Source organism: Ammospiza caudacuta, chromosome 9, assembly GCF_027887145.1.
Source record: "Ammospiza caudacuta isolate bAmmCau1 chromosome 9, bAmmCau1.pri, whole genome shotgun sequence".
Classification (NCBI taxonomy): domain Eukaryota; kingdom Metazoa; phylum Chordata; class Aves; order Passeriformes; family Passerellidae; genus Ammospiza; species Ammospiza caudacuta.
Genome location: NC_080601.1, coordinates 35,837,988 through 35,864,572, shown reverse-complemented (window position 1 = coordinate 35,864,572; position 26,585 = coordinate 35,837,988). Strand labels below are relative to the sequence as shown.

Sequence of the window (26,585 nt, the reverse complement as noted above, 5' to 3'; positions counted from 1 at the left end):
GCAATTTGAAGTTTGAGCAGCCTCCTGCCCAGATGGCCGATATCAGCAGCTCTCCCCTGGCAACAGCATCCTTCTCCTTGGGTTTATTTATTTTATCTTTTCAATCAAAAAACTAAAAATCCAACCAAAAACCAAAACAATGAAAGCTGTCCGTTTCCCGGAGCAGCTCATTTGTTTTTTACTGCTGTAGTTTGTTTCTGTTTGGACGGAAGGGAAAAAGATAAATGGATAAAGAGGACAGGGAGGGACCCAAAGGAGAGCTGGAATGGGATGTTGTCCCTGGTGCATCATTCCATATGGCTGGAATGTGTAGCTCAGAGGTGAACATCCCACCCTTGAAAAAGAAAGGATATATCCTGCAGCTGAAGTGCAGCACAGGAGGGAGTGCTGGATAATATCAGGAAAGCTGCCCACTGAGCACCAGGAGTACAATTTGTTCCCCACACTGGGCTTAGTAACGGAGCATACTCAAGGAGAATTTACTGGGGTTTTTTTGCTACTTTCTCCATAGCTTTTTTTATAATACAAGCTGCAAAGCTCAGCCCTGGGCAGTGGGACAGTTTGAGGGTCTGTATGGTGTCTGAATCATAACCACCAAACAAACCCTAACTTGAGCTTTTCTCTTCTTTCTTCTATCCCTCTCTTACAAAAAAAAAAAAAAAAAAAAAAAACAAACCACAAAAAAACCTCACAAAAAACAAAAGAAAAAAGAAACCCCAAAGAAAAAGCATCCAGGAATCTGAGCTGCTCTGAGCAAGCAGTTTCTCTCCCAGGTGCTTCCTTTTGCTTTCTTGGTAGCATCCCTCCCTCACCACCCCATATGGCCTCTCCCATCTGCTCTGCCTGTCCCTGCCCTGGCAGCTCCCACGGCCTCCCTGGGTTTGCCATCCCCTCCATCCATGCCCTGCTCACACATTTTCCCCCTGGGCCAGCCCTGTCTCCCATCCCCTTGAGTGACCATTGGGAGTTTGATGTTGGACCCTGTTTAGCTCCTCTTGGAGTCACTCCTTGGTGTGTTTGGTGTTCACAAACATGGATTTACCAACCTGGCACTGTGGGAATAACCCAAACACCCCCATTTTGGTATAGAGCAGAGGCCATGCACTACTCTTCTGTTACTCTTTCATTGCATTAACACCAGTTCATGTCCTTGCAGCTGCATGTGCAGAGCTTCTAGGAACTTCTAGTTTTAGCAATGGTTCATACTCAAGAGAAAGTTGTGCCTAAATCCCCTTGTCCTGTAGTCAGAGACTGGATTTTAGGGAGACTGACAGGTCTTTTGATGTCAGTGTTACCCGTCAGTACCAACTCCAGGTAATGAACCTTTGTTCTCCTTATTCCTGCCCAATCCTCCTGTTCCAGGACTGCCCTGGGGGTCCCAGAGCTCCTGCAGGGTGGGCAGGACCCATCTGCATCGGGCTGTGTGTGCTCAGGATGATGCTCTGGAACCAGCAGGCTGGCGATGAAATGGGGGCCCAGTGACACTGTGCAGAGGCAGTGCTGATGGTGTGGAACAGGAATGAGGTGCAGATTTTTTTGTTATTTTGGACAGGGATTGTCTGTAGCTGTTGGGTGCCGCTGGCAGGGGCAGTGGCAACTGGAAGGAGGGAAAAACAACTGCTCCAACAACTGCTGCAAGCCATGCTCTGGAGATGGGGCACTGCACAGGGACAGCCTGCCCTCATTCTCACTGCACAGCAGCAGTGTCCTACATACTCCTGACAGAGTGGGGGATTGGGGTGACAATTACAAAGTCATAAAATATCCTGAGTTGGAAGGGACCTACAGGGATCATTGACTCCTGCTCCTGTCCCTGCACAGACACCCCAGCAATCCCACCCTGGCAGTGTTGTCCAAGCTCCTGGAGCTCTGGCAGCCTCATGGCTGTCACCATTACCTGGGGAGCCTGAGCACCCTCTGGGGGAAGAACCTTTCCTGATACCCAACCTAAACCCCCCTGACAACGCTCCAGCCATTCCCTCAATGACGTGGGGCTGCTTTTACCTATTTGGGACAAACTGGGCAGGACCAGGAGATGGACGTGTCCAAGATGTGAATCCTGCCAGCAATCGAGTGTCATTTATGATGCTGAAAAATCAGTTGACTCACACATCAAGAAAGAATTTGGCCCTTGGTTTCTGGGTGCAGCTGAGATCAGCACAGCCTTTGCTTTCCCCAGTGCTTTGTGTTTGTTTTCGAGGTGCTGCTCCTCAAGGCTATCAGCCTTTTTCTGGAGCCACGCTCTGCATGGAAAGAAAGGCATGTTTCATTTTTAAGTTGGAAAAAAAAAAAAAAGCCACGCACACAAAAAAACCCAAACAAACATAAAACGCAGTGTGGCACAGATTAAATCCATTTGAGACAAGTCGAAAAAAAACCCCGTCATATGTGCAAGTCAATAGGAGGAGGGGAGTGGAAGGGGGAAAAGCAACTGTGACATATACAAACCCTTTAGTGTGCATAGCATAAGATTTTTTGGCTGGCACTCACATGATTTTATTCAAGGGCTGGGAAAGAACTACGATTAGTTAAAAGCTTCGGCAAAGTCTGGAGGGAGTGCTCTGAAGAGTTGGGAGCCGCGCAGAGGTGACTGAAACTCCTCTCGCAATTTCAGACCATTCTTCTGGGGCTCAGGACAAAAGCCTTTTCTTTTCCCTGCGTGTTCAAAGAGACATTTGTCTTGAGATGTTGCAGCTGTGGGCCGCGGGATCGCTTGTTTGAAGATACCCCCTCGTAGACGAAAGGAGAGGCAGCGCACTGAGAAGTGGTAGTATTTTATCGTGTGTGGGTCCCCCCCTTCCTCCTCCCTCCCTACTCCTCCACTGCCATGTGTGGTTTTTAATAAGAAGAAGAATGTGGAGGCAACATTTTCCAGGCAAGGGGAAATTTCCTGTTTCTTTTCTGTTTGTTTAATAAAGTGTGTAGTTGACTGTAAAACTGTAGCTACTTGGTTGTGAGTGGGTAATTCAGGCGAGTGTCAGGATCGCTTCTTGATGCACTTTTATATACTGCAGGGGCAACATGTTTAAAGCCTTTTTTTCTGTTTTCCTTTTTTTTTTTTTTTTAATTTTAATGCTGCATGGCGCAGGCAACTGAGATTAATAAGAATTAGGCAAATGGCTTCTGCTTTTGTTTCGGTGAGATAGTACCAGCCGTCTTGCGGTCACACAAAGGCTGCCATTTAGCAGGGAGCACTCCCTAATTCTCTTGGCAGGGGTGCCATTGGGATCGGATACAAGTGGGTGGCAAAGGGGAGGAGCGGCAGGAAAGGACAAGCAGGCTTTGTGTATTAAAAATGAAACAAAAGCACTTTATACGCCGGGCTGTGTGCAACAAGCGGCGCTGCCTGTGAGCCGGGGTGGAGTTGGAGTTCTCTGTGCCTGAAAAACCTTGCTTTTTTGCCTCTTCTTTTTTTTCTTTTTCTTTTTCTTTTTTTTTTTTTTCCCCCCCAGTAAACCATTCCTCCTCTCCCTCTTTCTTAGCAAGCTCTCCCCACACTGCTGGCCAGGCTCCGCAGGCGGCTGAAAACGCCTTAAAAAAACCAAAATGTATTGAACAATACTTGCCCCAACTTTGCAGGAACAGCTGGGGAGGTTCTCAGCAAAAATCAGCTTCAGATGGCGTGGGAGGCACTGAGATTGGGAGGCACCGAGATTTCCCAAATTCGGCAGAGCTGCTCCCACCCCAGCCCCAAGGAGAGCTGGTACCCAGCCCCACAGGGGCGGTGATGCTCGTGGTTTACACAGCGTTGTACCCTCGGTTTGGCAGAGTGAAAGGGTTAATGGCTGCGATGTTTTAGCACAATTTCGGGAGGAGTGGCTGCTGTTTAATTACTTTCTGATCCCTGGCATACCTCGTTCTCAATGAAGCGGTCGCCTGCAGAACAAACGTGCTGTATGAGCCGGGTGCTTTGGTTTTGCCAGCCCAAATGTGTTGGTTTGGATGTGTTTGTGCAGAGGTGGGAACCGCGATGGTTCCTGGATGCAGGGTGATGGAAAGGCAGCAGGAGAGGTGGATGAGGGAAAAGCAGACCATGGTTTAAGCTGTCAATGGTTTTCATTAAAACGTAATTTCCATACATTATGCACTTCATCCTGTACTGATTTGCTTCAGAACTTTCCTTGTCGAGCTGAAATAAATTTACTCCTTGAAGTACGAGAAACGAGAGCAGTTCCTGTGAGTACCTCACGGGTTCCAGCCACATTCATCCTCAGTGACTGCACTTGAGTGTGTGGGCAAGGGTGACGTGCCTAAGAAGCCTGTGTCATCATGCACAATTACATCCCTAATCCCAAGCAAAGACACAGATGCTGCTTCAAAAAAAAAAATAAAAGGAAGAAAAAAAAGCTATGTTTCGTTTGACTTTCAAAGAAGCTTATGTAAGGGCAGCATAATAACCCGTTATTTTGGGGCTTGGATTAAATGTCAAAGTTTCAGATAACCTGTGGTTTCATCTTCCACCTGCCACGCTCACAGGAAGCCACTCCAACCTCTGTGTGCCCACTGCTCTGCCTTGAGGATGGTCCTGGTGCCTGGTGGGCACTGGGCTCCAAGCTGGGGACAGGGCTGGTGGCCACTGGGACTGGCACCATGGCCACCTTGATCCTGCATCAGATTCCTTTTAGTTTGCAGTTTGGTGTGAGGCTGGCAGGTGATGCTCTAAGCCTTGGAGATCATACACATTAGAAAGCATTTAAGTCAGTGTTATAATTCACTTGCTTGTTAACCTGAGAAAATAATCTAGCTGGGGTGCAGTGCTGCCCAGAGGGATTGTGTAAGCGCTCGGAGATTTGGCCATGTTTTTATTCTTGCTTATCTGCTTATCACAAGCTTCTTTCCCTTATCCAGATCGTCTCGGCACTCTACCCTGCCTATTGACACACTTGCACTCCCATCTGGATGAAATGCAGGCAAACATAATGGATTACTTCCACTAATGGAGACGTCACTGGGGAAGGGGGAGGGAAGGACCAGTTCCAAAAGCGCCCACCTGTAATGCTGAAAACCTTCAGTCAGGTCTGCTGGGTTAGTTGAGCACATTCAGTAGAAAAGGAATGGAAAGCCACTAAACCCACTCCATTTAACCTGCCTGTTTCCATGGAGTTATTTTTCCCATGTAAAATGAGTATAGCTGTGTGAGTGTAGCAGCAGTGCAGGGTCCCTCCCTGGAACCATACTCTTGGTGCCCACAGGTCTGGGGTTCACTGCTGTGGCCAGCAGTGCCCATGTCTGTAACACCCACATCAGCTGGGGGAGATTCCCCCACAAAATACCCCAAAACAGCCCCTGGAGTGCCCTCAGCCAAGCCCTGGGCTTGTTCCCCTAACCAGCACAACTACTGCATGCAAAGGGCAGACAGATGTTGGCTGGTGGCCCTGGCAGGTTCTTGTGCAGATGTGGGATTTGATAAGGAGCTGGGGCTGCTTGTGTGAGGGTGTGGGGACTCAAACCCAGACCCTCCAGCTCCAGCCCACCCAATGGTGCAGCAGCCAAAATAAAGCATCACATTGTACCCAGAGCACCTGGTTCCCTCCCCTGTGCTCTGCCCAGAAACTGCCTGGGAGCTGAGAAAGGCACCTGAGATATTTCATAGGGTCCTAATATAATAAACACCTTTACTGAAAGGGAGGTGTAGAGGTTTCTAAGTGACTTATCCCAAAATGAACCAGTTAATCCCCAACAGAGCAATAAATAGAATATAAAATTCAGCCTTCTGTGGCCCTTGGTGATCAATTCCTTCCTCATCTCAGAGGAGAGTGTTGGGTGTACCAAGATGAGCTTTGCTGTTCCCATGAACCTTTGGTAGCTGGTAAAACATCAGAGTACAACCTTCTGTGCTAAAGAGCTCTTCAGTGTCCTGCTCTTTCCATGATTTTCCAATAATCCTATTTTTTTTGAGCGATTCTGTTTGGACTTGTTTTTCTGAGGTGATCAGAATGGTGAAGCCATTCCCTACCAAACCAGGGGCAAACCCACAGCTGCGTTCCCAGGGAGTGCTCCAGTCCCTTGGCCAGGCTTCAGCCCGTGCTGCTGTCACCCCTGTCCCCGCTGTGTCACAAGGATGTCACCAGGTCCCCGATGAGGTTTAACCCCTGTGTGCCCACAGGTATCCGCCCGCAGATCATGAACGGCCCCATGCACCCACGGCCCCTGGTGGCACTGCTGGACGGCAGGGACTGCACCGTGGAGATGCCCATCCTCAAGGACCTGGCCACCGTGGCCTTCTGTGACGCACAATCAACTCAGGAGATCCACGAGAAGGTACCAGGACAGCTGGGGTGGGCTGGGGGCAGCGGGGGCTGGGCTCTTCCACGTCTGTGAAGCACCTTCCAGGGCCTGAAGGGGCTCCAGGAGAGCTCAGAGACCTTCCAGGGCCTGAAGGGGCTCCAGGAGAGCTGCAGGGGGATTGGGATAAGGGATGGAGGGACAGGACACAGGGAATGGCTTCCCTCTGCCAGAGGGCAGAGCTGGATGGGAAATTGGGAATTAGGAATTGTTCCCTGTGAGGGTGGGCAGGCCCTGGCACAGGTGCCCAGAGCAGCTGTGGCTCCCCCAGGATCCCTGGCAGTGCCCAAGGCCAGGTTGAACAGGGCTTGGAACACCCTGGGATAGTGGAAGGTGTCCTTGCCCATAGCAAGGGTTTGGCAAAATGAGCTCCCTTCCAACCCAAACTAGTCTGTGATTGTTTGATTTTTGAGCAGAAAGTGTACAAAGCTGCACTTTGAGTCAATCAGGAGATAACATCAACAGAAGCCACTGCAGATTAAAATTCATTCAGGCTGTTTCAGGAGCCAGATGTTATTTTGGAAAAAAAAAAAAAAAGTCACTTTATCTCTTTGCATCAGGTTTTTCACATCAATGTTATTAACATTTCTCATGTTTTTTGAAGCCTGTGGTGCTGCTGTGTGGCTTTGCTGACACCACCCCAGGTGCAGCTGGTGGGACTTCACAGGTGCTGCTGCACCTCCAGCAGCTCCTCCCTCTCCAGGGGGAGTGGAGGAGCTTTGGGAATCATTCAGGCAGATCCAGGCAGTGTGGATGGGTGTTTCTGCTTGGGAACTCAACTGCATGTAAATAATTCCCTTAAAAGTATTATTTTAGATACCTCAAATGAGGTTTGAAGTGATCGGAAATCACTTCCAAGATCTGGGAAAGAGGAATACAAATAGCATCAGTGCTGGTCTTTGCAGATGTTAAATTTGGGGCAAGGAGAGTGGGAGTTTTTTGTGAGACATTAATAGGTGAGCCAGGCTTGGGGTGTTTGGGTGAGTCTTGGGTTTTTGGAGCACTGAGGTAGGTCATGGTGAATAGGTCTGGATCTTCACTGAAGGGGACAAATCCCAGCCCTGTGACTGTGCAGCCTCTGCAGAGCTTCTCAGGCCCCCTGGGAAGAGCCAGGGAAGGTGGATGTGACTGGAGTGGCCAGGGTTTCACATGCACAAGGAGGTGGAGGTGTTAGGGGTGTCACACAGTCCTGTTCACCCCAACAGACACTGCTGCAACACCTCATTCCTTTCAAAAGCAGAATTACTGCTGCTTGGAAGCAGAGGGTTTGCAGATACCCACCTGGAAAAGGGTCCAGGTGATAGACAAACCTGGTTTTTATCTACCTGGTCTGCTCAAATGTAACACCATCATTTTCAGACATTCACCAAGTCCATTCCCAAAGCTGTTGTTGGGTCACACCCATGCAGGGTTTGGTGACACCTGGCTCAGATAGCAGGTCAGCAGTGAAAATGCCCAACTCCCTGGGTCATACTCCTGATTCCTGAGCTGCAGGTGTCCCCCCAGGCGTGCTGGTGGCTCCTGACTGCTGTGTTGTGTTGCAGGTGTTGGATGAAGCTGTGGGGGCCATGATGTACCCCACCATCACCCTGCCCTGACTGCTGTGTGTGTTGCAGGTGTTGAATGAAGCTGTGGGGGCCATGATGTACCACACCATCACCCTGACCCGGGAGGACCTGGAGAAGTTCAAGGCCTTGCGGGTCATCGTCCGAATAGGCAGCGGCTACGACAACATCGACATCAAAGCTGCTGGGGAGCTCGGTAGGTCCCAGCTCTGCACCCTCACTCCTTCCCCTGCCCTTCCAATCCTTTAAAATCAGCTCAGGGATCTGCTGCTTCCGTGGGACCATGCTGGCACAGCACAGTTCCAGGCAGGACCTCCATTCAGCCCCTAAAGTTAGAGGTGCAGTTCACATTTTTTGCACACAGAGAATATTATGACAAGAAAACTTGACCATGAAGTGAACAAAACTGGGCAGTTTTAGAAGGCAGCTTTTGAGTTCATTTCATGTTAAATTTGCCCTGCCTGAATCCCTCATTCCTGCACTGTTCCGAGTTCCAGGTGCCCCCTCACACCGCTGGATATTTGTATGGCTGTTCTGTTTCTGGCACAGGAGAGTTGATACAGCTTTAGAAAAATTGGAGGAAGGGTGTTTTATTATGTTTAGTTAAGCAAGATCAGTCTGTTGATCTGAGCTGGTTCTCTGAGTCATGCCCTCTCTGCTGGGAAGGTGCTGTGTTGGATGGTGGAGCAGGAATTGTGTCTTGGGTTGTTGCCACCTCCTTTGCCATCTCATCAAAGGTGCCTCAGAAACTTGAAAAGGGCTTTTAGTGTGGATTGCCAGAAACAGGGAGGGTCATGTTGTAAGACAGTGCTGGGGCCACCCAGTTTCCAGACTGGTTTGGGTGCTCACAGAGACTTTTGGCTGCACAGCCCCAGCTCCAGGAGTTTAATTGTACCCTGGTTTCAGCAGCTGAGTTACAACAGGCTTTACTCATCTGATCCCAGGATTCAGTCTGTGGAGCAGCCCTGCAGTGATGTTTGGGATATGTTGTATTAAAGGTTATCTCTGGGGAAGTGAAGAATAACAGCCATTCCACCTGAGCTGTTTTACAGAGATAATTGCGATGAGAGAGTCGCAAATAGTCATTCCTAAAAAAAGCAATTCTCAATATAGTGAATTGTTTTCTTTTTTTCAAGAGGAGAACAGTGTCTCCTCAGTGTAATGGTTTCTTCATGTTTTTAACTCTTATTGTTATTATCCATTATAACAATGTTCTGTGGCTTTGAACATCAGGAAAGGAAAGATGTAACGAATGAAGTAATGGGATACTGCAGCATAATCCTTCTTTTTTTACTTGGCAAATTGGGTGGCCAAATGATGTGGTTTCGAGTAGAAAATGTAATGACTCCCCACAAATGTAGCGTAAAGTTTAATTGGTATTGCTTTCCATAAGGTGGTTTTTAAACTGTGCAGTCAATCAATGACCAGTGCCTGAACAACAGTGCCAGGGATGGGCTGGGCTGGGCACCAGTTTGGACCAATTAAAAGGCACCCCCAGACTGGGATGATGGGGTTGAACCATCATTTGTGGGTGTTTAAGGGGCACAGAATGTGGTGTTTGTGAGGTCCCCAGGACAAGGTGAGAGATGAGAATTCGACTCCATGTTCTTAGAAGGCTGATTTATTGTTATATTATATTATATTAATTATATTGAATAAATATAATATAATATAATATAATATAATATAATATAATATAATATAATATATAATTTGTATTGTATTATATTGTATATATTATAATACACTATTATATACTATACTATTATATTTATTGTATTATGCTATACTAAAACTATACTACAAAAAGAGAAAAGATACATCAGAAGGCTTAACAAGAATGAATAATAAAATCTCCTGACGGACTCAGAGTCCGACACAGCTGGCTGTGATTGGTCATTAATGCGACACAATTCACATGGAACCAATCAAACATTCACCTGTTGATAAAGAATGTCCAAGCCACATTCCAAAGCAGCAAACACAGGAAAAGCAAATCAGATAAATATTGTTTTCATTCCTGAAAACAATAATTTTGTTATTGTTTTCAAAAACAATTCAATTTGAATTGTTACTGAATTCAAATTGAGGCTTCTCAGTTTGAAGAGCCTGAGGCTTCTCAGCTTCCCAGGAGAAAATCCTGGGCAAAGAGGATTTTTCAGAAAATATCACGGTGACACAGAGTGAATACCAGTGTAAGGAGCTTGTGGGCAGGGCAGCTGGGAGTCATCTCTTAGCCAGGGGACAGGAGCTGGCAGGGCTGGGATCTGTGATGTGGGATCTGTGATGTGAGATCTGGGATCTGTGTGTGGAATCTGTGATGTGCGATCTGTGATATGTGTGTGTTATCTGGGATCTGTGATGTGAGATCTGGGATCTGTGTGTGGAATCTGTGATGTGTGATCTGTCGTGTGTGTGTGTTATCTGGGATCTGTGATGTGGGATCTGTGATGTGGGATCTGTGATCTGTGATGTGAGATCTGGGATCTGTGTGTGGAATCTGTGATTTGTGATCTGTGATGTGGGATCTGTGATCTGTGATGTGAGATCTGGGATCTGTGATGTGTGATATGTGATGTGTGATCTGGGATCTGTGTGTGGGATCTGTGTGTGTGATCTGTGATGTGAGATCTGGGATCTGTGTGTGGGATCTGTGTGTGTGATCTCTGATGTGTGATCTGTGATGTGAGATCTGGGATCTGTTATGTGAGATCTGAGATCTGTGATGTGTGATCTGTGATGTGAGATCTGGGATCTGTGTGTGGAATCTGTGATGTGTGATCTGTGATGTGTGATCTGTGATGTGAGATCTGGGATCTGTGTGTGTGATCTCTGATGTGTGATGTGTGTGGCTCCGCAGGGATCGCCGTGTGCAACATCCCGTCGGCGGCGGTGGAGGAGACGGCCGACTCCACGGTGTGCCACGTGCTGAACCTGTACCGGCGGAACACGTGGCTGTACCAGGCGCTGCGCGAGGGCACGCGCGTGCAGAGCGTGGAGCAGATCCGCGAGGTGGCCTCGGGGGCCGCGCGCATCCGCGGGGAGACGCTCGGCCTCATCGGCTTCGGTGCGTGCCACACGCGGGGGAGGGCTGCTCCTGGGGGGCTCAGAGCCTCTGCACGGCCCTGGGGAGGAGCCAAAAGGAGCATTTCCAAACTCAGAGCCACCACTGGTGTGAAATGGGGAGAATAGCTCATGTGGGTTTTTGGGGAGGGAGCTGTTTGTGAGCTGTGGTTGAGTCCTTGGAGGAGCACTGGTGAAACACAGTGGGGTTTTAGAGGGACCACAATTCTAGATGTAGTGCTACTGTCCTCTCCCAAAAATACCCCATCCCTGTGCCACAGCTGCACCACCTCAGCCTTCCTGAGCCACTCTGGCCCGCACAGTGGAAGGGCTGTGTAAAACAGAGCTTAAGTTCAGCCACAGCTGTAGAGAGTTTCAGCGTTAGAGGTGGGATCAGCAAATTAAATGTAAAAGCTTGATTAAATGGGGAAACTGAGGCAAGGCATGGAAATGCCTGGAGACAATCTTCAGGTCCTGCTGGGGTCTCAGCCTCACGGACACAGGGGATTTGGCTCAGTTAACTCGCCCTGTCCCTTCCCTTCGGCACAGGTCGCACTGCGCAGGCGGTGGCGGTCCGAGCCAAGGCCTTTGGCTTCAACGTGATCTTCTATGACCCGTACCTGCAGGACGGCATCGAGCGCTCCCTGGGCGTCCAGCGGGTCTACACCCTGCAGGACCTGCTCTACCAGAGCGACTGCGTCTCCCTGCACTGCAACCTCAACGAACACAACCACCACCTGATCAACGACTTCACGATTAAGCAGGTAATTCATTCACCCTCGCGTGCGTGCACGGCCGAGGAGAGCTTTGGTGGTGGGCAGGGCTGGCCACAGATCCCTCAGCTTCCCCAGCAGCTCCAGAAGAGCTGCTTGCACCCAGGTGTGTCTCCCCACGGTGTTCAGGGGGAGCAGTGTCCTGCCAGGTAAATGATCCCCATCCCTGTGGTGCAGAGGTGATGGTGGGTTTTATTTGCCAACTCCAACCAGAGATGGAAAACCCATGTGCAGTGGGATGGGGTTGCTCTGGGGCTGGAGCACGAAAAGCAGGATGCCGCTGGAGCTGGGGTAGCATCCCAGGGAGGGGGTGAGGACAGGAGCGTTGGAGCACACAAAGCAGGATGCTCCTGCAGCTGGGGCAGCACCCCAGGGATGAGGATGGGGTGAGGACAGGAAGGGTGGGTGCACCCAGCTGACCCCATCCCTCTCTGGGCTGGCACAGATGAGGCAGGGGGCGTTCCTGGTGAACACGGCCCGCGGGGGGCTGGTGGATGAGAAGGCCTTAACCCAAGCCCTGAAGGAGGGACGGATACGAGGGGCCGCGCTCGACGTGCACGAGTCGGAACCGTTCAGGTAACGCTGCCGCTCGCGGGGTGACATCGGTGTCACCATCAGGGGTACCCAGCACCCACTGAGTGTCACTGCCCAGCCCCAGGGGACAGTCCTGCTGCTGTCACCCTGCAGCAGCCATCGGTGTAGTCCAGCACTGGGGCTGTGTGTGCTCAAAGGGACACTGGGAGCTTGGAACGAGAACCCAACCTGTGTTTAGGAAAAAAACACAAAACATTCACTAGCCCTTGAGTACAAATTCACTGCACTCAGTGCTGGGTATTTTTGCCTGCAGCCTGGGAAGGGCTGGGTTGTAACTGAGAGCGCAGCTTTTCTCACTACAGGAATATTTAAAGAGCAAAAAGTTTGCTCCTACACAAGGGGAACCGCAGTGTCCACCCCTCCCATCCCAGGATCACCCACAGCCTGTCCCTTTATCCTCACAGTGCTGCAGACACCCCAGACATTATTCCCATGGGAGCATTAAGCCCAAACATCCCATGAGTTGGTGTTTCAGCCCTTTTGTGGTGCATTTTCAGAAGGCTGCATTTTCTGAGCCCTGCACAGAAGCTGTGCTTCCTCCCCAGCACTTCTGTGGCCATTTTGGCTTGGCAGGACCATCAGACCAGGGAATCACAGAATTATTTGGGTTGGAAGGCACCCTAAAGCTCATCTAGTTCCAATTATTTGCCACGGGCAGGGACATCTTCAACTAGAGCAGGTTCATCAAGCCCCATCGAGGCTGGCCTTGGAGGGAGTGTTGCATACGCAGAGGGCAGACCACAAGCCTTTTGCTGTTCATCTTTCATTCTTTGTTCAAACATTGATTAATCTGTTTGTTTTCCCCTGCTCCCAGTTTTGCTCAAGGCCCATTGAAAGATGCTCCCAACCTGATCTGCACCCCGCACACAGCCTGGTACAGTGAGCAGGCATCCCTAGAGATGAGAGAAGCTGCTGCCACCGAAATCCGACGCGCGATCACAGGTACCAGCCCCGGGCTTGCTGGGCTTGGCTCCCTGGTGCCTGCAACAGGAGCCAGGAGGAGCAGAGACAGGATTCACCCTGCCCAGGGGAAAGGGATTTAACCCCAGTCTGCTTCCCAGGAAAAGAGCTGAGAACCCAAAGTTCCCTGTTTTGTCATGACTGGGTGACACGTTTTGTTAGTTTTATTTTTTTAATGAATGGGCAAATACTGGTGTCTGTGACTGGGAAGAAGAACAGAACTGGGAAGCTGCTCCTGTTCCTGGTGCTGGCCCACAGACACAGCACTGCATTCCAAAACCAAATTCCAAGGTGGTGGGCACAGTACCCCAGCAAAAAAAGTTCTTCTCTTCCCCCAAAAGTCACCCTTAAGGGAACAGCTCCTCTGAAAGCCAAGTGTTGGGAGTGAGGGTGGGAAACTGGTCACTAACCCTGCGCCTCGGGACAGCCCAAACACCCTCCTGAAACAAGGAATGGGGGATATTTTTCCCTCCCACCCTTTACACTGACAGACATAGTGGAACTTTAGGCATTGTAGCTCTTTGGAAGGTGATGAACCCGACACAGCCTCACCTTTCTCTCCCACTGCAGGGCGCATCCCGGAGAGCCTAAGGAACTGCGTCAACAAGGAATTCTTTGTCACGACGGCCCCGTGGTCAGTAATAGACCAGCAGGCGATTCATCCCGAGCTCAATGGTGCCACGTACAGGTGAGCGGGAGAACGGGAGCACCGGGACAGGCAGGGACACACAGGGACACCGGGAACACCGGGCTGGCACAGCGAGGGTGGGCACCCGGTGCTGTCACCCCCTCCCTGGGGACCAGCACTCACAGCACGGGGGTTCCTGATGGGGTTGAGCCAACCCAAGGGTGGGTGCAGCCTCCCTTCCCAGAGCAGCATCCCTGTGGGCTGGGAGTCGCTGGGCGGCATCTCTAGAAGTGGCAGGAACCCCCCAGATCCCCCACAGGCTGGGTGTGAGTTCTGAATGCAGCAGCAGCTCGGTGCTCCTGTCCATGAGCACCTCTGTGAGCCAGGCCCAGCCCACAGGTAGGTTAATGAGCCACAGGAAAAGCTCCAAATACAGGGCTGTAATCAGGTGACCCAATTTCCACCTAATCCAAGATTAAGGGTTATTTACTGCTCTGTTTAGATGGCTCCAAGTGTGCTGGTAGGAGCCATCAGGCTCAAGGAGCTGGAACATGGGCTCATTCAGGGTATCACCGCTGCCAAAAATACTCTGAGCTACAAAATGCCCTGCAGGGCGCATCAGGTCATGTCAGGCAGAGCCAGGCCAGAGCTATCCAGCAGCAGAGCCCAGGACAGCTCCTGGCAGCTCCTGGGCCATGCAGGCCACAGGCAGTGCAGGCTCCCTCTGCCCAGCAGAACATCCAAACCTGGAGAGAGCCTCCCCTGTTCCCACTCCTGTTCCCAACACGTGGGCAGTGCCAGCACCCAAGGACAGGCCTTGGCTTCCCAGCTTAACCTCTCTGCAGGGAGCTGCAGCCTGGCTAAGCTCCCTGTAGCCCTCCCTGTAAACTGGCTCAGCTCACCGCCCTCACAGGCAGGTGAAATTCCCTTCTCCCTTCCCAACCCACCTTGCCTCAAGGCAGTAGAGCTGCAGGGAAGTGGGACTCCTCAGGCCTCACATGGCTACAGAGCTCCACATGGATTTTGGTCCTCATTGCCCCCACATCACAGCTGAAGAAATAATTATTCTTCTCCTTTTTCAAACTCACTGTTGTTTCTTGGAACGTGTGCAATTCCTCCTGCTCTTGGAAAAGCTAATTAAATCCGAAACCACCTTTTGAGTTTTGCTGTTCCACAAGGAAGATGCAGCTCCAGGAAATATTTACAAACCAGGTGTAGGTGTTCAAGGTATTCACACACAGGGATGATGGGGTCAGCACACCAGCATCTGGGCTTTCAGAGAACATTCTACATGGTTCCTTACCCAAATTTCCAAAGGAGAAGGGCCTCCCCATGGTGAGAGCACAAGACAAGCTGCAGTTCCAGTGGTGTGGCAGAAGACACTTACCCAAGGCACAGCAGTTGGTGTTTAACTCTGAACTCTCCCTTGCGACTTAAAAGGAAAAGCAAACCTGGCTCCAGGAGGGAGGTGGGATCTCCTTGCTGTGGTTCCTCCAGTGGTGGTGGGCTGAGGGGTGTGTGACGAGCTGTGCTGTGACAAACCTGCCTCTCTGTGTCCCCTGTGGCAGGTATCCCCCCGGGATGGTGAGTGTGGCACCAGGAGGAATCCCAGCAGCCATGGAGGGCATCATTCCCGGCGGCATCCCTGTCACCCACAACCTCCCCACAGTGGCACATCCTTCCCAAGCTCCATCGCCCAACCAGCCCACGAAACACGGCGACAACAGGGAACACCCCAACGAGCAATAGCAGATAATTTAAAAACCATTCAATAAACTTAGGACCAAGAGACATTGGAAAAGAAGTTATACATGAACTAAAAAGAGAAGAATTTGATACGAAATTTGTAATGTTGATTTTGGACAGAGGCATCATTGATGTTCCAGTGTTCCCGACAAAGCGACAGCAGCCAAGACTGGGGAGAAGCCCCAGAGAAGTCACCTGCTCCCTGCAGTGCTGAAAACTAGGATGTGATACATTAATGAGCAACTTCTGTTATTGTGTGTTGAGTTTCCTTCATCTGTGCATCAATCACATGAATAAAAATGAATTTCTTTCCCCCCTCAATTCCTTGGGAAGGACAGGGTTCCTGCACTGTGTCCAGGCCACTGAATTAAGCCATCTTTACAGAGTTAACAAGAAACCATTGTGTGGCTTCAGCCCTCTCCTTTCTCTTGCATCTGGTGACCTCTCCTAACAGGGGGCAGCAGTCCTGGCTTAGAAGTGGAAGAAAAAAAAAAAAAGAAAATCTCCTCCTCCTCCTTTTTGCAGTGGCCAGTGCCGTGTAACAGAAGTTCTCCTGCCAGGTCTGAGTTCCAGCCATTCCAGCTGGGATCTGTGGGATGGGAAGGGCAGAAAGGGCTCCTGGCAGTGACCACTGCCCTCCCAGGCGAAGGAAAACCAAACTGCCAGTCTCTTCTCTGCCCAATACACTGAATAAAGTAGCTGTGCATCCACCTACGCCCTGCAATGATGCAAGAAAAAATAAAAGAAAAAAAAAAGAAAAAAAAAAGGAAAAAAAAGAAGAAAGTATTAAGTTTCACACACTATTTGTACTCAGATATATTTTCTCAGTTTTAAATCTGCAGCTATTTTATCAAGTGGAAAAAGTCTTGAGCTGGAAAGGGTTCAAGAATAATGTTGCATTTCCTTATGTCTCAGGAAACACTTTTTATGGTAACTTGTCAGACTGTCTATGAACAAAATCCACTTTTTTAGACATTGATAAAAATCTTCTTTTCTTCACGTGATATTTTATACAAGAACACTTCAAGATGTGTTATTAGATGTGACTGATTTTAACAAATCCTATTAGATTTGTATCAACTAGTTACATGTTATATTCATAGTCTTTTGTGAATCACCGCCTTTTGTTTTTAAAGATGGCCTGTTTTGAGCCTTTGTATGGGTACATTCCTGTTTCTGTGACAAAAAAAAAAAAAAAAAAAAAAAAGAAATCTTGAGCTGTCCCAAACAGACAAAAAAGAAACCAATGGCTATCAGTATGTTTTGGTTTTAGTGTGTTACCGTTACTGTATTTGTTTATTGTAAAGGTGGACATTTAGCGTTCAGTGCAGTTTTCAATAAAAAGTGATAAAATTTCTATAATTTCTGAAAGGCAAGAGCTCTCGCTGCAATCTGGGGCTTGGAGACACTGAGAGGTAACCCATAAGGTACAGAAACATAATTCTGGTCACACTTGGTGCATTGTTACAGTCCAGTGGGAGGGGAAGGTCCCTTCCCACTCAGACCATTCTGTGATGAAGAGATCACTGTGGGTTTCCATTAGGTACAAAGGCAGCTACAACTCAACATTTTCTGTACATTCTCAAGAGCTGAAGCATTATCAAACCATTGAAAAATAAAGCCAAAAAAGTGCTCAAGAGGTGCTGCTGGCTTTGAGCCTCACTGGGCAAGAGGCCTGTCTGTTCTTGTTTGCACCCTTCTTTACCAGTGTGTCCAAGTGCCACACACATGGAGTTAGATGGGGACTAAAAAAAGCTGAAACCAAAGTGTCCAAGTTACAAAACTCTGTATTTTGTTTGCTTAAAATTAAACTGAAAACTTGGTTACCAGCTTCAAACATCCACACAAAGAGGTCACCTGTTACAGAGTGATTGCTCCTTGTCAGTGCTCAGCAGAGCCCAGCAGTGAATTATCCGTGACCTCTGTGAGAAACTGGGATAAAACAGGTCACATACAGGGGTAGCATTTGGGAGACACCAAAATGACCATCAAAACCAAGAGGAAAACATTGAATTGATGTTTCAGGTTTAGTTGTTTTAAAAATAAACGAGCCCTGGTACTTTGTTTCTCAATGATCCAGTCTCTCCCTGACCTGCGCCGCAGGATCCGGGTGCCAGCAGTGACTCTGAGCTCACAACATGCTGGAGCTTTCATCCAACTCACAACTTCCCTTTCAGCCAAAACCAAGGTCCCAAGTGCCACAAGCTCAACAGGAACACAGGTTAAGCCATCCCAAAGGTTACAAGTGCCTGCAGGGAGAACACCAGCAAAACATGCAAAGATTGGAGCCGTGGAAGGGGAAGAGTATCATCACAGCTGGGAGATGCCAGAGCACCAGGAGCTGCAGCTCTCAAATGGAAAATTACTGGGCAAAGAAATTGGAAATGAACAGTTGCTGCTGAAGGTTTGTGGCTGACAATGCTGCTGTTGTCCCACTCAGGGAAAGCAGACGGGTTATCTCCTGGGATAATCATCTTTTTCTCCAGGGAGAACTCCAAAGATGTCAAAGTAGCTGTCAAAACAAACAGCTTCAAGGTGACAAACACTGAATAAAACCTTTCAAAAATGTATTAGGGAAGTTACTGAATCAAAGGGAGAAAAGGGAAAAGCAGAAATTAAGGTCTCCACACACACAAACCAACCTGGGTAATGGAGGAAATGCAACTCAGGGGTATTTGCCATAAGCCATGCAGCAGAACTTTGGAAGAATCCAGAATTACCAAATTTTAATATATTAAAAACAAAAGAAATACAGGGATTTTCACTGAGGAAGTCATAAATAAAACCAGAAAAAAACTCTTGACCAGCTGTAAAGGAGGTAGCAATGAAAAGCTAAGTTCTTTGCTAGGAAAGCATGTGCTGCTGCGAGCAATATATAAGGAAAATAACATTGAGAAACCCAATTTTTTGTATATATTTTCATGGCTGAAAGTGCAGAACTTGCTGACAAGCTGCAAGGGAGTGTGTGCAGATGAACCTCAGTGCCTGTAAACTTCCAGGTGTGTGATTGAGGAGCCACTGACATACACTGACTGCAGTGCGAGCACGAAGCTGGGGGTTGCAGCTCTTTAATCTACCAGTACAGGAGGTTTGGATTACTCTGATTCTGGAAAAGACACTTCACCAGCTCCCAAAGGGCCTGTGAAGCATGTGAACCTGAACAGACCATTGTACAGCACATCAGAACAAAACAACAATGATCAAGGAAGCCAAGTGATCCAAAGTTCCAGGACTGTCCTGTCGGAGCAGTGCGGAATTCATCGGTGCGCGTGAGATCGGCTGCACTGAGCACAGGGAACTGCTCAGGGGAGGGCTGGGGGACAGGGCACACTGCAGGCTGCCCACGGACACCACAAGGGCAGGGCAGGAGAGCTGGGCCACTGTGGCTCAAGGCAGAATTTCACATTGGTAATTCTCCCCTTGGGACAAGCTTTGCTTCCCCGAACAAACAGCGCTGCCAGAAGAACGTGGGTGCAAAGTGAAAACTCCTCAGCATCCTTGAGCAGCCCATGGAACCAGGGGCTTTTCCTCTGCCCACAGGGCAGCTGGGATCTGAAGTTACAGGTCTGGCCACTGAGAGCTCCTCAGGCTGGCTGAGTTAGGACCCCCATGGTCACAGCACGACACATAAACCACTCCAGCACAGGCTGCACGCCAGCTCAGGGCACAGAAATCCTCATCCCAGCTTACCCTGCATTCAGCTCCCTGACAGAAAAGCTTTACATCCTCAGCTAGACGAGGTATAAAAGGATTTCACTGCAAGGTAAGGATAAAAACAAATCCCAATTTAGAAAGGGAACTTGAACCAGGACCATGTGCTCATGAAGAACCCCTGTAGTATCTGGGGTTGGGTGGTGAATTTGGGTCACTGACACATGGCAGAGCAGCATTCATCCTTCGCCTGGAAATCTGGGCATGCACCAAGCAGAGCAAATCTAAAGGCCAAAAAAGGTGAAGACATAATAAACCTCAGTGGAATCTAGGACGGGAGAACTGCAAAATTAATACAGTACTTCATTATTTCTTTACTTTCGGTGTCGTCACCAAGTTTCTGTAGGAGTTGTGCACATTTCAACACCATCTAAGCAGCATTTGGAAGAAAAAGCAGCAACTTCCTCAGGGTTTCCATAGCTCTGAACTACATAAAAATAGGTGCTATGGGGCTTCTTTCAAAATTCTAATTAAAACAATTTCATCTACTGCAAAATTTCTTATTCAACCACCACACCATCAAAAGTGCTTTTCAAGACAACCTGAATTGCACTGTATATGTAAAAACTGGCATTAACCTTTAGTGTTTCAGTGAGATTTTTAGATAAACTTTATCCATTACAGGTTACATGGCTAAAGTTATCAAATATAATAAAATTTCTACTGGAGAATATACTCTGAACTTACAGTCTTAGGAACTTACATAAGTTTAAGTATGGCCACATCAATCAACATGCAAGAAATTCCCAGGTTTACATACTGAGAAATATATAACAGTGCTTTTAAACAACTTGAGCATAGATTCTTTCTTTTTAATTAGAACTGCCAAGTGGATTCTCACTAGATTTAGTGACCGAGGAGTAACCTTTAAAAAGGTGTTTTTTCATTTGCAGCAAAGTTTGAGTGATCAAAGAATAAATGATAAAAATGATATAATTTGTAACACAGCAAGACTGAGTTTTGACAAGATTAAATTCTCAATTGTGTTCAAGTTCTCAGATTTCACACAATTTTGTTTAGTGTATGCTCACAGGAATAAAATCTTTTAGGTCACTTCTCTGAATAAATATCCTTATGTTTACTGAAAGGAATCTATTAACTATTAGAAGAAAAAATAAAAGGCAAAAAAAAACCCCAGAAAAGCTTTTTCAGGAAACAAATCATTTCACTCAATGTAAATTTAGCTTCTCTTCCAGTTTGTTCCATAGAGTTTAGGCTTTATTACGTGTGCACAGCAATAACTAAAATATTAGTAAAATAACGAACGCATTTTTGCTTATGACTTGCTGTGGATATCTGTGCAAACAAAAAAAACCTCTCACAATCTGACCTGGGCACTAGTGAGATTTCACAGGAAAAGGCCTTTCAGGGAAATGTGTCAGAGTATCTAAAAGGTGATGGAGAAGACCAGGTTCTACTGTAAAAGAATCTCAGAGGGAGGAGATATCCATCCAGCTCACATGTGCTTTCAGAAGTGCCCTTAGTTGAAAAATTTCTCTGCAATAATTAAGATGCTGGTATACGTTTCCTATTACACAACCTCTTACACAACCACATGCGGTACATTTATAGACAGATTTACAGTCAGAAAGAAAAATGGGGTCGGTTTGGTTTGGTTGGTTTTTTTTTTTTTCCCATCTTGATAATAAAATTAGCTGTTTTTTGTTTCTTTTTCGTGTTTTTATACAAACTGTAGTCCAGCCCACTCGGCTCTCTCCGGGCAGCAGGATGAGCGTTCCATCCTCTCCCCGTGCCGTCGGAGAATCCTTCCCAGCATGTATCCCCTAACCTGGGTCGCTCCACACCCAACTGCTACAGCACAACGCTCACTCGGGGGCACACACTCTGCGCTGCTCATTTGCACTTTATTCCCCCTCACTCATCGTCGTCATCCTCGTCCTCCTCGCCATCGGACAGGGACGTGCAGGGCCGGATCTGGCGGTAGCGGTCCAGCCACTTCTCCACCATCTGGGTGACCAGCGGGTGGTTGCGCCGGCGGGAGCTCTTCTGCATGGCCACCAGGACCCCTCCCTCGGTCACGCAGCAGTCCAGCCACTCCCGCAGCAGCTTCTCCTGCTGCTCCTCGTTGCCTATCTTTGGGGCACACAAACACCAGCAGTGAGAATTCCCAAACGCCCAGCCCGGCCCTGCTCCCAGCGCGCCCCACTGGATCCTCTTAATCTCATCTAAGATTCTCCTAACCTTGCCTCTATTCTAGGTAGCCACCCCAAAGCATCACACCCACAAAAGGAAAACTGATGCCCACTGCATTTTCAACCAAAGACTGGAAGTACTCTCCAGCTCTTCTAATCCATCCATCCACCCATCCATCCTTCTTTCTTTGTCTCTTTGTCTCTTTCTCTCTCCATTTTTCACGTCTATTTCCAGTACGGCCTTCAGTTATTTTTAAGCAGCTATTTATCTACAGTAAGCACCATGTATAAGGAGGGAAGTCCTAACAGAGCTTTCTGGCTTTACAAACACATTTTTATAAGTTCTCAATGTGAAATATTTTCTCTTGTGAAATACAACAAATATCATGGCTTGCTAAGGAAACATCACTTTCTCCCAAACGCCCAGCGCCAGCCCTGCTCCGAGCGCGCCCCACTGCCTTCTCTTAATCTCATCTAAGATTCTCTTAACCTCACCTCTCTTCTAGGTAGCCACCCCAAGGCATCACACCCACAAAAGGAAAAAACTGATGCCCACTGCATTTCAGCCAAAGGCTCTGGAAGTACTCTCCAGCTCTTCTAATCCATCCATCCACCCATCCATCCTTCTTTCTTTCTCTCTTTCTCTCTCCATTTTTCACACGTCTATTTCCAGTACGGCCTTCAGTTATTTTTAAGCAGCTATTTATCTACAGTAAGCACCATGTATAAGGAGGGAAGTCCTAACAGAGCTTTCTGGCTTTACAAACACATTTTTATAAGTTCTCAATGTGAAATATTTTCTCTTGTGAAATACAACAAATATCATGGCTTGCTAAGGAAACATCCCTTTCTCCCAAACGCCCAACGCCAGCCCTGCTCCCAGCACGCCCCACTGGATCCTCTTAATCTCATCTAAGATTCTCCTAACCTCGCCTCTCTTCTAGGTAGCCACCCCAAAGCATCACACCCACAAAAGGAAAACTGATGCCCACTGCATTTTCAGCCAAAGGCTCTGGAAGTACTCTCCAGCTCTTCTAATCCATCCATCCACCCATCCATCCTTCTTTCTTTCTCTCTTTCTCTCTCCATTTTTCACATGTCTATTTCCAGTATAGCCTTCAGTTATTTTTAAGCAGCTATTTATCTACAGTAAGCACCATATATAAGGAGGGAAGTCCTAACAGAGCTTTCTGGCTTTACAAACACATTTTTGTAAGTTCTCAATGTGAAACATTTTCTCTTGTAAAATACAACAAATATCATGGCTTGCTAAGGAAACATCCCTTTCTCCCAAACGCCCAACGCCAGCCCCGCTCCCAGCACGCCCCACTGCCTTCTCTTAATCTCATCTAAGATTCTCTTAACTTCACCTCTCTTCTAGGTAGCCACCCCAAAGCATCACACCCACAAAAGGAAAACTGATGCCCACTGCATTTCCAGCCAAAGGCTCTGGAAGTACTCTCCAGCTCTTCTAATCCATCCATCCACCCATCCATCCTTCTTTCTTTCTCTCTTTCTCTCTCCATTTTTCACATGTCTATTTCCAGTATAGCCTTCAGTTATTTTTAAGCAGCTATTTATCTACAGTAAGCACCACATATAAGGAGGGAAGTCCTAACAGAGCTTTCTGGCTTTACAAACACATTTTTATAAGTTCTCAATGTGAAATATTTTCTCTTGTAAAATGTAACAAATATCACTTGCTAAGGAAACATCCCTTTCTAGACCTGAAGCTCGTAATTTTCTCCTTTTATTTACAGAATGCCCACTTTCTGCAATTACTTCAGTTTTCCAGCCCTCTCTTCACCCATGCACACCCTTTAGGGAAGTAATTTCATGTCTTTATCATAGTTATTAAAGCAAAAATGAGTTGAGTTTCATTAGAATAGAAGGTGGAAAATGCTGCAACTGTAGGCCAATATTTGTGCTTCATCTTTTAGGGAAAAAAACCCTAAAAGGCAGATTTCAGTCTTGCTTTAGTGACAGAACCCTTATTTTTGTGTCCTTTTCTAGGTATGCTGATATTCAGTGCTCTCAGGCACAGGATGGGATTGTTGGGGTGTCCTGTGCAGGGCCAGGAGTTGGACTGGATGATCCTTGTGGGTCCCTTCCAACTCAGGACATTCTGTGATTCTATGATTTGTTTCTCTGATTTACATGGTCAATGAAGTTACATTCTATTTACAGAGCTGTAAATAAACATCAAATTTGTGGGAAAATACCTTTCAGCATCACCTGGAATGATGGGGAAGGGAGCTGCATTAATTACCCAGAACAGCACACTCCCTGTAATTCTCTAGACACCAAAGCTCAGGGGGCTACAGAGATTGCTGAGCTTCAGGGAGCAGCTGTGACAAAGTCTCCAGCACACACCAGGTGTTTCTTTCTTACCTCTTGAGCAGAAAGGAAGTGAATGTGCAATAATTTCCTCTCGCTGTCCACCAAGGGTAGAAAAGTAACAGTAACATCATCGTCAGTGTTCAAATTAGCACCAGCGCCTCGATTGCCATAGCCATCGTTCTCCATGGCAACCAGGGCAGAGAAATGGCCCCTCGTGTAGCCCAGAGCTATGGGACTCTTCCAACAAAAACTCTGTTCCCATAACAAAGGCAAATACACACCTGTGGGCAAGGAAAGCACAGGGGAAGGCTCAGAACTGCTGCTCAGCAAGGAAGGGTTTTGATACAAACCGTGTGGTTTGGGCCAAAGAGAAGCACAGCACATTTAAAACATGCACGGTTTGGTCTGCACTGACACAGGCCACACTTTGCAGTAGAGAGAATTGTTGTTAATTAACACAAGTCAATCTTTGCAATGCAAGTTTAAACACAGGAGTTTACAATCACAACCACTACATTACCACAGCCCTAAAATTGATGATCTATAGTGCAGTGATGAAAAAAAACAGGATTAGAAAAGCTGCCTTTTATGTTTGATAATTCTTCTTAAAACTGAAGAAAAAAAAAAAGATTCTGTATGACAGAAATAAAGGTTACAGTCAGATGTCTATTTTTACCAGAGCAAAAATTCCACCATCTGCTCACAAAACTTATCATTAAAAGAACTCACTGCACAAAATGTTACTCAGCACTGATGTAACCCATCCCAGAGAATGGGACTGCTCATATACAGTACTCACAGATTAAATTAACACACATCAATTATTCATATCAATTACAAAAAAAAAAAAAGAAAGGAAAAAGCACCAAAAAGCTGATACGACTTTGCTCAGCTACAACCAACACCTGATGTCACAGATTCTGAGAAGAACTGCACTTTTTCTCATCACCATTTTTAGCAATAAAGACAGCAATTTGCTCGAGGTCTCAAAATAAAACTGGAACTCCTTTCTTCCAGGAACATAAATAATTCTTGGTGTGTACTGCTGCAAGACAACTTAAGCAAAAGCACAGCTCACCTTGTGACAGGGTAAAAATAGCCCCACATAAACTCAAGTGCACATGTAGCATAGCAACCCCTCCTAGTACAGCTGCTGCTGCAAACAGCTCCTCACAGCCATGGAGAGGGAAGGGCAAGGCTAAAATGGGAACCTGAGGCAGGGGTGGCTTTGGAGGTTCTGCTTAAGTGTTGAGCTCATCTTTTTGTACTGCAGTAAAAATTAGTGGGGGCTACCAGTAAACAATTGTGCCTTTTTTCTCCCCTCCTTGTTTTTGAATTAGCAATCAAGGGCTACCTAGAAGTCTTGCCATTTGTTTACAATTAAGAGTCCTACAAGTTTTTACAACACCTTGATTTAAAGACAGATCTTTCAATACATTCTTAGCCCTCCCTCCTGTCCCTATTATCAAGTTTCACTCTAAAGCAATGTTAAACACAGAAAGTGAAAAACACAGGATAAGTTTCACCAGAAAGTTTCAAACCTTTGCATTTAAGGGCAAGAACCAAACATCCAGACAAAATTAAAATTTACACTGAAGATGACATCCAGCCAAATGTAAGGAAGACAGTCCCTCAATTCCTTGGAGCACAGGACTGAAACTCATCTGCTTGCCTCCATCTCTACACTGAAATTCAGCAAGTGTTTGGAAACCTTCCTTCACCATTGTTTTATCCTGGTGAAAATTCCACACTAATCATTTCCCCAGGACAGAAGGCTGTGCTGCACTTTCCATTCCTCCTCAACACTGTGATGAGCTCCACAAGAAAAGAATTTCAAGCATTGCCAGGGAGAATATCTAGTGCTCTTAAGAGTTATAAAAGTCACTGTGATATAAAGCCAGGAGGTCGTGTAACAACAGTTGACACAAACACAAGCCACAGAAAATAAAGAGGATGGGCTGACACCTATCCTGAGGCCACCCAGACAGGATTTAGTTTCTCCAGCCTGACCTGATGATCACTTCAGTCAGTCATCGTTTTTCCTGTTCAATTTTAAAGGCTGTACATTTGTGCCACTAAATACATGTGGCTAGACCAGAAAGGTCATAGAGCTTGAGAAAACAGATCTTCCACCACTGAAGCTTTAGGATTTACAGAATTAACAGTCAGCTGGAATCTGGGGAACAAGGAGGCTGGCAATTATGGGATTCACAGCAGCTACAGCAAGGATGCCAAGCTGGAACAAGGAATCCTGGGAAAAAAGTATTTTAGGGGTGGCTAAGAGGGTGCTACAAACTGATCCATGATGTTGAACAAGCATTTAAAAAATTCAATTCTCCATTTCTATTATAGAGTGGTTTGGGTTGGAAGGGACCTTAAAGCCCATCCAGTTCCACCCCCTGCCCAATCTTCCACCTTCCCTGTCCAACCTGGCCTTGGACATTCCAGGGACTTTTCTGGTGGATGTGATGTTAAACAGAGGCAGGGACACCCCAGCACTCCCCAGAGCTGCAGGTGCTGAGCAGAGCCCACACACAGGCCCAGAGCAGGAGGCTCCTCCTGGCAGCCCACCCCACCCAGCTGGGGTTCAGCTGTGCCAATGGCATTGCATGAGCACACATTGACCACAAAAATGTGGCTGGCCAGGGAGAGGAGCAATTCCAGTTACTGTGACACTGGACTCCAAGTTCACCTGTTCCCAAGGCTGTTTCCATGCATGGATGGATGGGGCTTGTGGCAAGCAAATCTCAAGCTGTAACTATTTGGC

The 26,585-nt window shown here is 47.4% G+C and overlaps 2 protein-coding genes across 5 annotated transcripts in view; one reads left to right on the top strand and one right to left on the bottom strand.

Moving 5' to 3' along the window:
- Window positions 1–19,130, top strand: part of CTBP2 (C-terminal binding protein 2) — a 42,097-nt gene extending 22,967 nt beyond the window's left edge. For both annotated transcript variants that reach the window (XM_058810859.1, XM_058810858.1), the window contains 8 exons: window positions 6,107–6,261; window positions 7,902–8,046; window positions 10,711–10,917; window positions 11,463–11,677; window positions 12,132–12,262; window positions 13,095–13,222; window positions 13,811–13,928; window positions 15,437–19,130. In XM_058810859.1, the coding sequence (XP_058666842.1) occupies window positions 6,107–6,261; window positions 7,902–8,046; window positions 10,711–10,917; window positions 11,463–11,677; window positions 12,132–12,262; window positions 13,095–13,222; window positions 13,811–13,928; window positions 15,437–15,617 (1,280 nt within the window). In that variant the 3' untranslated portion in view covers window positions 15,618–19,130. The remainder of the gene's footprint in view (window positions 1–6,106; window positions 6,262–7,901; window positions 8,047–10,710; window positions 10,918–11,462; window positions 11,678–12,131; window positions 12,263–13,094; window positions 13,223–13,810; window positions 13,929–15,436) is intronic.
- A 1,712-nt stretch (window positions 19,131–20,842) lies between these two features.
- The window catches only part of ZRANB1 (zinc finger RANBP2-type containing 1), a 43,408-nt gene continuing 37,665 nt past the window's right edge, over window positions 20,843–26,585 (bottom strand). For all 3 annotated transcript variants that reach the window (XM_058810861.1, XM_058810860.1, XM_058810862.1), the window contains exons 10-11: window positions 23,870–24,099; window positions 20,843–21,419 (exon numbers count right to left, since the gene is read on the bottom strand). In XM_058810861.1, coding sequence (XP_058666844.1) covers window positions 21,201–21,419; window positions 23,870–24,099 — 449 coding nt within the window. In that variant the 3' untranslated portion in view covers window positions 20,843–21,200. The remainder of the gene's footprint in view (window positions 21,420–23,869; window positions 24,100–26,585) is intronic.